We start from the raw sequence: 13168 nt of genomic DNA, 5'->3' as shown, positions 1-13168 counted from the left end.
AGCTTCCTTATATTATCTCCAGAAATTACTTTCCCACTTATCTTTGGATCACCAGTAAATTTAGCATTCACCAGAAGTGCTTGCAAGGTGGACTTGATGGGAAAGCTTTCGGGAATATGTTTCTGCTAGCTGGGGTGCCTTAAATCTGAGGTCACCGTCTCAAGATAAGGGCTTGGCCATTCAAGACAGAGATGAGACAGAGGTTAGTGGATCTTTGGAATTCTTTACCCAAGTAGCTGTGGAGACCCAGTCACCATGTACATTCTAGACGGTGACAAATTTTCAAAGATTAAAGGAATGGGGGGTAGATAGGGCTTCTGCAGAAAAGTGCCACTCTGCCAAAAGATCAGCTGTGATCTCAGTGAATGGCAGAGCAGATGAGAGGAACTAAATGACCATCTGCTTCTGTTTCTTGTGTTTCACATATGACCAGAATATGGTGCAGACTATAACACCACTCCTTTAGTCTGCCAAATGGATGGTATCTACTTTCAGAAAATATCTCCTGTTCCAAAAGTGCAGTGATCTGTAACTTGACCTCATTGAAATCTATCTTTCAGTAATTTCTTTCATAATTCTTTAAAAGCACCAAAATTTAAAGACAAATTTGCATGTTTCAACAGTAATTCTATATATACAAGTACATGCTTTTTAAACATTTCATTAAATATAGTTGTGCTATGCATATCTGCCCTTGGGTTTTCTCCTGTGTAGATATTTTACTTTTCTGAAGCAGTTTTAAGCCACAATCACAATGCTTATACAGGAAATTGCAAGTTGGGCATAAAACTGTTCTCAGTAATATGTTTGCCAGCTGAAGCAATATAAAGCATATCTGTTCAACAGCTTTTGGGAAAATTAATTTTTATTTTTGCATTCAGTTTGAGGAAAAATATTGTACTTGTGTCACATGGTGAACATTTATCACCAGCATTTTCAGATTGTGACCTACAGAATTCTTTATTTGAGTTAGATCAGTTGATTATACTTAAAATAGGCCTGGAGTTTAATTACAGTGTAGAAGCACACAGAGGCTCCTTAAATCATTCATTATGACCAGTGTTGATTGATTGAGAAATATTATTTACTAATTCATCTTTACTACTAGGTCTTTTGAAGCATTACCCAAGTGATCCCATTGGACAGCTCTTTTCTGTGGGCTTGTGATCTACATAGTTATGCTGTCGGTCTGTCTCTGTCCTCTTGCGATTCTGTTTTTAATCAACCTACTCTTCTTCAACCACCTCCATTTTGCAATATTTTTGTTTCTTGGACTTGTTTCCATTTTAGCCATTATTCTATTCTCATCAACACAAAGAACATGGAAAGAGAAGCAGGATAAGGCCAGTTGGTGAGCTCGTGGCTGATTGTTATTTTACCTTAGTACCACTTCACTGTACTGACTCCACTGGCCTTGCATTCAATCTTTTCATCTCCCTGTCCAGAACAAAAACATCACAAATTGTATTCACAGTTCTTGTGAGTTTATTGTTAAACCTAGTATTGACAGAGGTCAAATTCTAAATTGGGGCAATACAGCACAGATACAGGTCCTTTGGCTCATTGAGCTCATGCCAACCACAGTGCTGTCCCAGCTACACCCAATTTCCTGTGTTTGACCCATATCCCTCTATGTCTGCCAACGATTATGTGTTCACTGTTTGCTGTTTGCAAATTTGAGTTGGTCTTAGTTCTGTCTGAATGCATACTGGCTTGGTAAGGCAATGGCTCTGCACATGACAGCAGAAAACTGCAGGGAGTTGTGAACGCAGCTCAGGAGCCAGCCCTCCCCACCCCCCGTTGTCTACATTTCTCACTGCCTCAGTACAAGCAGCCAGCGTATCAAAGACCACTCCAGACATTCTCTCTCCCCTCTCTCATTGGGCAGAACATACAGAAGCCTGAAAGCACATACCACCGGGCTGGAGGTCAGCTGTTATCAGTCTCTTTAACAGATCTCTTGTACAATAAGGTGGATGCTTGACCTCACAATCTAACTCGTTATGATCTTGCACTTTGTTTACGTGCATTGTGCATTTTTGGTAGCTTTTGCAGTACATATTATTCTGAAGTGTTATTGTTTCACTTTATTCTAGCTCAATGTATCGGGCAATGATTTTATCTGCATAAACAGAATGCAAGACGAGCTTTTCACTATCGGTACATGTGACAATAATAAACCAATACCAAATTCTCTGTGGGTTTCCTCAAGGTTCTCTGTTTCTGCTGAAATCCCAGAGATACACCGAGATGTCAACTAACTGCTGTAAACTGGTGGGTGGCAGAGTTCCTGAACATGTGAGAGGTTAGGCTACGGAGGAATGTTGGGGAATAGAACTGATGGAATCTGTCGTACAAATCCACATGAATTAGTTAAATCTAACAAAGATCTAAAAGTAACTGTACTAATATGGAGCAAATTGACCTGCCAGTTTGACTTTTGAGATCTCAGTCTACAGAATTTCTGATATTTTGGGTTCTGAGCCGTTCTCAGAAGCCCTCCATAATCCAGGGTGGGGTCTGTGTCTTTCGTTCTCTGGTCAGAATAGTTCTCCCAGTCGGAGGGAAATGATCAGGTCCTCGTCTGTGGTCTGACACTGGCTAAGTCCCAAGGGTGCTGCACTAGAGAGTTTCAACCCGTATCCCAGTATATCTACATCTGGCCTTCCAGTATGACCACCTATTTAAAAATAATATTAAAAACAGATTTTCTATACTCTTGAAATACTTGCCTGCAAGAATTAATTTTTGTTTTGCTTTTCATTCCTGCAGAATCAAGGCCATTGAAAGCTCTGATAAAGATGATGACACGATATGGCTGATGTACTGGGTAGTCTACGGTGTCTTCAGTGTTGCTGAATTCTTTTCGGACATACTTTTTTCCTGGTTTCCCTTCTATTATATATTGAAGGTGGGTAAAAGTGGATCGGTGTTGCAATCAAATTAAAGCGTACATTGGGAATAATTGAAGCACAATTGATATTTCTTGGTATCCACTACTCAAGTAGTATAGGTTAAAAAAAAGTAAGATAATGGTTTCTACTTTTCATATGAATTCTTGTAAATTTAGATGCTTTACTGACCCTAAAGGAACTTAGTGTCACAGTAGTATTATAAGTGTACATATATACAACTATTAGAAGAGAAGTAAGAAAGACTAAAATAAGGTAAGTTAAAAATAAGATGTGCAAGATTTACAAATCAAAGATTACAAGATCACTTCCCCGGCTATAGGTTGACTCATTATAAAGCCTGATGGCCGAGGGTAAGAATAACCTCATAGTGCTTTTTGGAGTAGCCCAGTTGTCTTAAGTCTATTACTGAAAGTGCTCCTTTGTTCAGCCAAGGTGGCATGCGGGGGTGAGAAACATGGTATGGTCCAGAATTGCCAGGATTTTCCAGAGAGTTGTTTGTTCTACCACAGCCTCCAGTATGTCTAGTTTGACTCTTGTAACAGAGCCAGCCTTTCTAATCAGTTTATTCAGTCTGTTGGCATCACCCATGTTGATGCCATTTCCCTGGCACACTACCACATAGAAGATTGTACTGGTGACAACAGACTGGTAGAACATGTGAAGAAGAGACCTGCATACTCTAAAGGACCTCAATCTCCTCAGGAAGTCGAGGCAACTCTGGCCCTTCTTGTACATATCCTGTGTTAGTGTTCCACTCAAATCTGTCATCCAGGTGCAGCCCCAGACACTTGTAGGTCCTCACCACATCCACGTCCTCACCATTAATGGTAACAGGGAACAGTGCAGGCTTAGTCTTCCTTAAGTCCATTACTACCTCCTTTGTCTTACTGATGTTGAGCTGCAGATGATTCAGCTTGCACCACTTGACAAAGTCTTCCACCAGGGCCCTGTACTCATCCTTCTGTCCTCCCTTTATATCCCCAACAATTGCTGAGAGATCAGAGAATTTCTGCAGATGACATGACTCAGTGTTGTATCTAAAGTCTGAGGTATACAGGGTAAACGGGAGTCAATACAGTCACCTGTGCGGCCCCAGTGCTGCTTTTAGCCATGTCTGACACACTGCTCTGAAGCCAGTCAAACTGTGGTCTGCCAGTCAGGTAGTCCATTATGCAGGATACAACGGAGGTGCCAGCCTGCACTGAACGGAGCTTCCTCCCCTCCCCACCCCCAGCAATTAGGATGTATGGTATAGGAGGCACCAGCAAAATCAAACAACATGTGCTACCCTGCTTATCCAAATGGGAGTAGGCTGCGTTCAGCAGGTGGATGACAGCATCAGCGACTCTCACGTGCTACTGGTAGGTGAACTGCAGAGACGCAGGGCTGATCTGACCGGTCGGAGGTGAGCCAGGACCAGGGCCAGGACCAGCCTTTCTAGGGTCTTCATCATGTGTGAGTGAACAATATAGGACTAAAATAGCAAATAGTTAAGTTGATTTACCAGCATTAAGCATTAATTATTATGCTCACAGAATTAGAATATATTCTGGTTTAATGGATGATGTGAAATGGCGTAGTAATTTTTTTTTGCAGTGGCATATGAACTCCTTTCCAAAGAAGAAATTTCATTTCCATTTCCTTTCCAGCTGAGGGATTACATCATCATCCAACTTCCTATCTTGCTCTGCCTTCCTTGTTTCTTTTTTTGCGAAGTATGAGGAAGACAAGCAAGTACACATACTGTTTCAGCTGGTAAAACTAGGCCATCATTCAAAGATCACTGATTGACCTTGACCTTAGCTCATACTGTTCTGTGGTCACACAGTGAGGTTGGTCAGTGCGTCATCAACATCCCATCATTGGTGCTTAATACCTTCATTTGGGACTTAAGAATCAATCGTACTGTGGGCATTGAATACCTTTGATAATCATAAATAACTGCAAATTCTGTTGTTCATGTTCTTGGGACACATGAAAAGAGTTTGGTATCAGAAATGTATTATTCAAAGCTCCTTGTTATATTCTAGCTGGATTCCAACTGTTGTGACAGTAATTTGAGTTTAGTTCAGATTAGGGATAATTTGAAGGAATGCAAATAAGGTGCACAGATGTTTGCAAAAGTTAATTACTGAATATTTCGTATTATTCAGATTAAAAAGTCATATGCTTTTGCAGAGAAGAACAGTAACTTGCCAGAGTTTGTGTTCTGTATATTCAGTTATTTTCGACAATCTTTTATTTGCTGCAGGACCAGACTGTGGAGCTGAATAGATGGATAAGTGTGGTCAGAGCGTACGATGTTCATAGTGCATATTAAAATGTTGATCCCACAATGTTAGGCGGGAATGTACAAAGGTACACAACAGTTGGATTTCTCATTTCATGTGACAGTGCTTTACCACATTGAATTATGCATATATCACAAAAAAACACTACATCATGCAAGGGAGAGGTCCCAGTGGTAAAGCTATGTTTAACACTTTCTATGTTTAAAGGGATACATCTCCAGTGAGATATTTATTGAATTGTCAAGTAGACCAGACATCAGTGATGACCAGAATTCTGTTGCTATTCAGGAGAGGGATTTTTTTTTTTGGGTAGTCCTTGAGCACTCTAATTCCCCCACAATAGGAATAGATGATGGGCTCAGGAACAGGACATCTGGCCTACTAGTGTGCTCTGCTGTTCAACATGGTGAAGCAGTCTGGTCAATATTCACCGCACTCTCTCTGTAACAGGAATATTAATCCTTATCAATCAGTTCAGAACTGCACACAGTATTGCACAGTCCGCAGCCCATAGGAGTGTTTTCACCAGCTGCACCAAAAGAATCCGATGTGAGCTGCCACTTTACTGCAGGTTTTCAGTGAGAATTAATTTCTCAGTTAGATTGTTCCTTGACCTCATCATGGTCCCAGTTCAAATGTGAACCAAAGAGTTGCACAAGATTGGCTGGTCTGAACGACTGGCCCTCTTGCATTCACCTCAATAATAATTGTAACCCTCAGACTCAGCCAGCACGTGTTCATCGAGGGGAAAACTTCTGGCCCTGCCAAACTGAGAAATCTCATTTGTGTGGATGCTGCATGATGTGTCACCAGGTTACAAATCCTCACGGCAAAATATCCAACAGTACACCATATGTGATTAAATGATTGAACTTTATAAATCTTAATCTGAATATACGGTTAGTAAAGAAAATAAAAAGGGCCCATTTTAAGGGAAAAGTCGAAGTGCACGTTGGAGCTCACTAATACGGCCATTCATCAGCCATCGACCTTCGCCGACCTTCAGATCCTCGCTCCTGGTCCACTCTGTCCAGTCATCTCCCAGCTCTCTCCATGTGCATCTTTCTCCCCCTTATCCCGCGGAAAAAAGGCTGTGAAAATCTCTCTTCCAGACTCACAAGAAAGAACAACATTTCTCTCATTGTATAGCCCCCACAATCCAAAGCCCTGTTATCTCTAGTTATAACCCAAACATTGCTGCTACAGAGAAACCATTACATCAGCAGTGAAACATTACAAAGTCATTTCATTAGCAGTGAAAACTTACAGCATGTTACATAAGCAAGTGCTTTGTAAGACTGGTTAAGAACTACACCTACAGCTTGCTACCACCCACACTGGACACCCTACATTTCACCTACCTATACAACCGATCAACGGATGATGCAATAGCCACAGCTCTACACACCGTCCTTACACATCTGGAGAAGACTGCTTATGTGAAAATGCTGTTCTTGGACTACAGTTCAGCATTCAACACCATGATTCCCTCCAGTCTTGACAAGAAGCTCAAAGACCTCCGCCCTCACCCTGCCTTGTGCCCCCTACTTCACTCTCTGTATACCCATGACTGTGTCGGACCCACAGCTCCAATCTGTTAAATAAATTTGCTGACGATACCACATTGAGTGGTCTAATTTCAAATAATAACGAGACTGCCTACAGAGAAGTCATCACCCTGACACAGTGGGGTCAAGGAAACATCCTCTCCCTCAATGTCGCAAAAGCAAAGGAGCTGGTTGTGGACTACAGGAGGAATGGAGACAAGCTCACCCCTATTGACATCAGTGAATCTGGGGTTGAGAGGGTGAACAGCTTTTAAGTTCCTCAGCATACACATCACCGAAGATCTCACGTGGTCTGTACGTACCGGCTATGTGGTGAAAAAGGCACAACAGCACCTCTTTCACCTCAGACAGTTGAAGAAGCTTCATAAATCCTAAATCCTAAATCCCAAATCATAAGAACTTACTACAGGGCACAATTGAGAGCATCCTGACTGGCTGCATCACTGCCTGGTATGGGAACTGTACTTCCCTCAATCGCAGGATTCGGCGGAGAGTGGTGTGGACAGCCAGCGCATCTGCAGATGTGAACTTCCCACTACTTAGGATATTTACAAAGACAGGTGTGTAAAAAGGGCCCGAAGGATCATTGGGGACCCGAGTCACCCCAAAATCACAAACCGTTCCAGCTGCTACCATCCGGGAAATGGTACCGCAGCATAGAAGCCAGGACCAATAGGCTCCGGGACAGTTTCTTTCACCAGGCCATCAGACTGATTAATTCATGCTGATACAACTGTGTTTCTATGTTATATTGACTGTCCTATTGTACATACTATTTATTATAAATTACTATAAATTGCACAATACATATTTGGAGGCGTAACGTAAAGATTTTTACACGTCAGGTATATGAAGGATGTAGGTAATAAAGTCAGTTCAAGCCAGTGAACCGAGTGTGGTTTTGAGGCACTAAAGTCATTACGCTGTAAAAGGAAGCACTACAGTGGCTAGAGTCGTACCTTGCACAGTGTGTCTAGTCTGGTGGGAGTGGGGTGTAGCATTGCTGGGGGCCTTCGATTCATTGCTGATTTGACCTTATGGAGAAGATAAAGGACACTGCGCAATGTTTCAGTTATTTTATGTGTAGAGGGGAAGGGGTTGCTGGCTCCATTTCCTTTTAGTTGCATTTAGAGTTGTGCTCCTCAAGGAGACCAGATACAACAAAGGAACCTAACGACTAATATTGATCTGGCTTAGCTTAAGAACAAGCAAAAAGGGAGGAATTCTGAAAAGGATTATCTAGATCCTTTATGGGTTTATAAAAGAAAGAACATAGAAGGCCATTTTCAAAAGTGGAACAAAGCAGCATTTGCTGTTTAAAGACCAGAATTGGTTACGCAGTGTAGAACTGGGATAGATGTCAGATTTTAACTTGAGGTAGTCAAAATTTATGATCATCAGCTTTTGAGTCATTCCAAATTCTAGTGAGAACTGGAAGAACTGTTAATGTAAAAAAAAAGGACAAACGTTGCAACATTACAATAGAATAAATATTATGAAAGTAAGAATAGATCTCTAGTACCGTTTGCATTTATATGGTGGGGAGAAGGAGGTGGGATAAATGCATGAATATAGTATCTCCATGTACTAAGGTATTCTAGAACTCCACTCGGGCTTTGTAACAGGACCTCCACTCTATACTTCAGTAAATTGGTGTTGTGCTGTAAATTGGTGATTTCCTGAGTGAATTCACCAGGAATTCATTCAGCAGCCAATAGATCCTGAAGATGCTTCATAGGGCATCTGGGCTCTGTGACCACCTGTCAAAATGATAACTTCCCATAGTGCTAATCTCAGCAGAAAACTTTCCAATCAATCATTAAGGATTTGCTTTAGAGTGGTGCTTTGGTCTAAACAGATCTATGCCCCTACGGACTTAATATACAAAAGGGATTGAATAATTTGCAGTAATGAAAACCAGTCTCTTAATGGTAAGTTGTCCCACAGTGAGTAGCAGTTTGTGTTCCACTGGAGAGACAATTACCTTTCCTGATCTTATATCTCCAAGAATTAATAAGGTGAAGTCTCTATCTCTGCTGACTGAATGCAAGTTCTCAGTGCTCAAGTATTTCAGCCCTGTTTCACTTCTCCCCACACCTTGTCGCTAATATTTCCCCCCTTTGCTCAGGTGCTCCTGTGTCTTATCAGCCTTCCAGCATCAATGAAAGGATGGATATCTTACCTTCATGATTTATAGCGCCATTTAGGTCAAAGATAGACTGAATATTTTTCTGACATTTAAAATCACATGGCAAGAGGATATACAGGTTTCCCCCGCCATCCGAAATAGAGCGTTCCTATGAAAGGGTTCATAAGCCGAAATGTCGTAAAGCAAAGAACAATTACCATTTATTTATATGGGAAAATTTTGTGAGCGTTCGCAGACCCAAAAATAACCTACCAAATCATGCCAAATAACACACAAAACCTAAAATAACAGTAACATATAGTAAAAGCAGAAATGAGATGATAAATACACGGCCTATATGAAGTAGAAATACTTTTCCACAGTCATTACTGAACTGTTCTCCATAGAAAATCTCACGCAAGCGCTGTCGGCAGAAACACTCTCTCCAGTAACCTTTAAGCTGTGAAGCTGCCAAATCATACCAAATAACACCTAAAAATACACAGCCTATATAAAGTAGAAATAATGTATGTACAGTGTAGTATCACTTACCGGAATCGGGACAGCACCGAGCAGACTGATAATGGTGTGTTAGACTGAGTCATCGCAGGCTGGGTGGTGCACTGGCCCCCACCCTCCGGGCCACCAACCAATACCGATCCGCGAAGCACGCAGGGGTCCAGCGGTAGCCGGGAGGTATACAGCACATCTTTAAGAAAAAAGCCAAAACAAACATGCTAATTAATTAGGTGCCGCCCGTAATTGTCGGCCCAGATCAGTGCCGATTTCCGATTGCGTCGTCTGTAATCTGGGCTGACAATTACGTGTCGGCGGCACCTAATTAATTAGCATGTTTATTTCGGCTTTTTTCTTAAAGATGTGCTGTGTGCCTCCCGGCTACCTTTGCATTCTCTGCGAATCGGTATCTGTCCGTGGCCTGGGGGTTGGGGTGGTGGGACACTGGGGTGTCATCTCGTCATCTGCTTCCAGTAGAGCAGGCAGCTCATCCTCTTCTATCTCTGCCCGCCTTGATGTCGAAGGTCGAGGTTCGTCGTCTGCTGTGGCTGATGTGGAAGGCTTGTTTGACTGCTGAGCCTCGCGCATTTTTCTATCACACAGTTCTTTAATAAGGACTCAAACTATCCTGCAAACATCTCCTAAACCGACGTACCCTTTCAAAATTAAAATTGTACATCATTACTCATTCGGTTTCGATTGTTATCCTTTTTTCTTCCAATTGCATCAGCTCATCATCTGTCAGTTCTTGGTGATAGGATGCCAAAACCTCTTGAACATCATGTTCGTCAGCTTCTACAAGCCAAACTCACGTTGTCCTTACTTCCATCACCACGATCGAAAAGCTTAATTATAGAAACATAGAAAATAGGTGCAGGAGTAGGCCATTCGGCCCTTCGAGCCTGCACCGCCATTTATTATGATCATGGCTGATCATCCAACTCAGAACCCCGCCCCAGCCTTCCCTCCATACCCCCTGACCCCCGTAGCCACAAGGGCCATATCTAACTCCCTCTTAAATATAGCCAATGAACTGGCCTCAACAGTTTCCTGTGGCAGAGAATTCCACAGATTCACCACTCTCTGTGTGAAGAAGTTTTTCCTAATCTCGGTCCTAAAAGGCTTCCCCTCTATCCTCAAACTGTGACCCCTCGTTCTGGACTTCCCCAACATCGGGAACAATCTTCCTGCGTCTAGCCTGTCCAATCCCTTTAGGATCTTATACGTTTCAATCAGATCCCCCCTCAATCTTCTAAATTCCAACGAGTACAAGCCCAATTCATCCAGTCTTTCTTCATATGAAAGTCCTGCCATCCCAGGAATCATGTCTTGTTTTACTGTAAGTGTAACGCCCTTACGAGCTCTTTCAGGCTTTTCCGATACCATAGAACTCATCTTGCAAACGGCTGCTCACGGGCTCGTGTTAAAGCAATGCCGTTCCGAATCTGGGGGAGAGCGGCTGCTTGGGGCGCGCTGCCTTTTATCACGCGCTGAATTTTTTTTTCATAACAGTGAAAACACCTTCTGAAAGCGAAAACAGGGTACTAATGTAGGTCTTTCGTAACAGTGAAGTTTCGTAAAGCGAACGTTCGAAAAGCAGGGGACACCTGTATTTGTAGAAGTCTGTTAACGACTAATACAACTGATAACTCATAAATCAAGGTATCATGCAAATTATTTTGTGACAGTTGATATAACAAGTAATTTAATGCAATAGCACTGTATGCTGTTGAAGTATCTCCAGTTATTAAATGTATTTTTCTCTGACATTTAGTGCGCATTCCTGGTTTGGTGTATGGCCCCCATCTCAAACAACGGCTCCCAGTTAATCTACAAACGCTTTATCCGCACTTTCTTTCTGAAGCACGAGGCTCGACTGGATAAGGTCGTGAAGGATTTAGGTGACAGGGCTTCGGAAGCTGCAGATAGCATTAGAGAAAATGGTAAGATAAATAAAGGCATATTTCACTATGGTGCTTCTGTGAGTAGATGGGTTGAACTGCCTCTTAAACGAGTGCTTGCTGAGCCTGCAACATGCTCTCTCAAAGCAAACATTCAAAAGGAGGATAATTATTAGGAGAACCCTTCAGTATGCTCGGTCCTTTGAGTGGGATAGATGAAAAGTCTCCATAGGCAAACATCGTTCATCACTCTAGAGTCTTTATCCTGGAGTTACAAACATTGTCTGATTGCATTGAGCTGTTTACACCCCTCCATAGACGCTGCCTGCCATGCTGAGTGGTGGGGAAACTGTCCTCACTGGGTCTCAACACCTCCCTCTATAACTGGATCCTGGATTTAACAGAAATGCCACAGTCAGTCCGCACGGGTAGCAACGTCTTTAGTCCCATTATGTTGAACACCAACACTCCCCAGGGCTGTGTGCTCAGTCCGCTGCCGTTCACACTGCTGACACGCAACTGTCGCAGGATTCAGCTCAAACTGTGTTGCTAAGTTTGCACATGACACAACAGTGGTTGGCCTCATCAGTAACGATGGTGAGTCACAGTACAGAGAGGAAGTGGAGAGGCTGGTGGACTAGTGAGAAAACCACCCACCCAAATCCAAACGAGGAAAAGACCAAGGAAATTATTGTGGACCTTGGGAAGGTGCAGATGAACCAGCCCCCTCTGCAAATACATGGCATCTCCGTAGAGAGAGTTAAGTGCACCAAGTTCCTGGGAGTTCACCATGGATGACCTCACCTGGTCCCTCAATATCACCTCCCTGAATAAGAAGGCACAGGTGAGTCTCCACTTCCTGAGGAGACTGAGGCAAACGGGGTTCCTTTCCCTCCTCCATTTTAACAGAAATTTATAGGAGCACCATTGAGACCGTCCTGACGAGCTGCATCCCCACACACGCAATGCTGGAGGAATTCAGCAGGTCAGGCAGTGTCTATGGAAAAGAGTGAACAGTCGACATTTTGGGCTAAGACCCTTCGGCAGGAGTGGAGACTCCTCATCATTATTGATGAGGCCAACCACGGTTGTGTCATCTGCAAAACTGGTGACACAGTTTGAGCTGAATCCTGCGACCCAGTCATACATCAGCGTGCTGAGCACACAGCCCTCTGCGGTCCTGATGAAGGGTCTGGGCCCAAAACGTCGACTGTTTATTCTTTCCCATAGATGCTGCCTGACCTGCTGAGTTCCTCCAGCATTTTGTGTGTATCGGTCAGATTTCTAGCATCCACAGGCTTTCTCATGTTCATCAAGCTGCACCTCCATCGGGTATGTGAGGAGAAGAGCATCGGACCGAAAGTCCCTGCAAAGATTTGAAATACAGTTTGAGATTTGTCTGCTTACAGGCAGCAGCAGAGAGCCCAATTTATTAAAAAAAATAAAGAACAATTCCCAATGTGCAAAAAAGAGGAGGGGAAAAAAGGCACAAATTATGCAAACAATAAAAGCAAGCAACAACAGCCTTCCGACCCAAATTGAGTCCTTAGATCCAAATCCCCAGAATCGGCCCAAAGCCTGGGTATCAGTCATCATATTAGCGCGGCAAATCGCTGCAAAGTTCGCAGACACGAAGCATTTTGCATGTTGCTCAAGACTTCCAACATCTGCAGAACCTCCTGTGTTTAAGATTGCATTGCAAATTACTTCTGAAGGTTCTGCTTTAGGTACTGAGCCGAGATATCAGATCAAGCCTGGCTGCAATGATCAGCTTTCTGCTTGTTAATTTGGTAGGTCATGCTGGAAAATAAGTCAGAGCAATACCGGCTGATTAGGTGGTTGAGGCAGA

General features: G+C 42.9%; 1 protein-coding gene across 1 annotated transcript in view; it reads left to right on the top strand.

Moving 5' to 3' along the window:
- reep5 (receptor accessory protein 5) overlaps positions 1-13168 on the top strand; it is a 39050-nt gene that overhangs the window by 25261 nt on the left and 621 nt on the right. The window contains exons 3-4 of the mRNA XM_063068644.1: positions 2773-2911; positions 11193-11361. Of these exons, the coding sequence (XP_062924714.1) occupies positions 2773-2911; positions 11193-11361 (308 nt within the window). The remainder of the gene's footprint in view (positions 1-2772; positions 2912-11192; positions 11362-13168) is intronic.

This window comes from Mobula hypostoma, chromosome 16 (assembly GCF_963921235.1).
Source record: "Mobula hypostoma chromosome 16, sMobHyp1.1, whole genome shotgun sequence".
Classification (NCBI taxonomy): domain Eukaryota; kingdom Metazoa; phylum Chordata; class Chondrichthyes; order Myliobatiformes; family Myliobatidae; genus Mobula; species Mobula hypostoma.
Note: the sequence above shows the minus strand (reverse complement) of the source record. Positions and strands in the feature narration are given on the sequence as shown.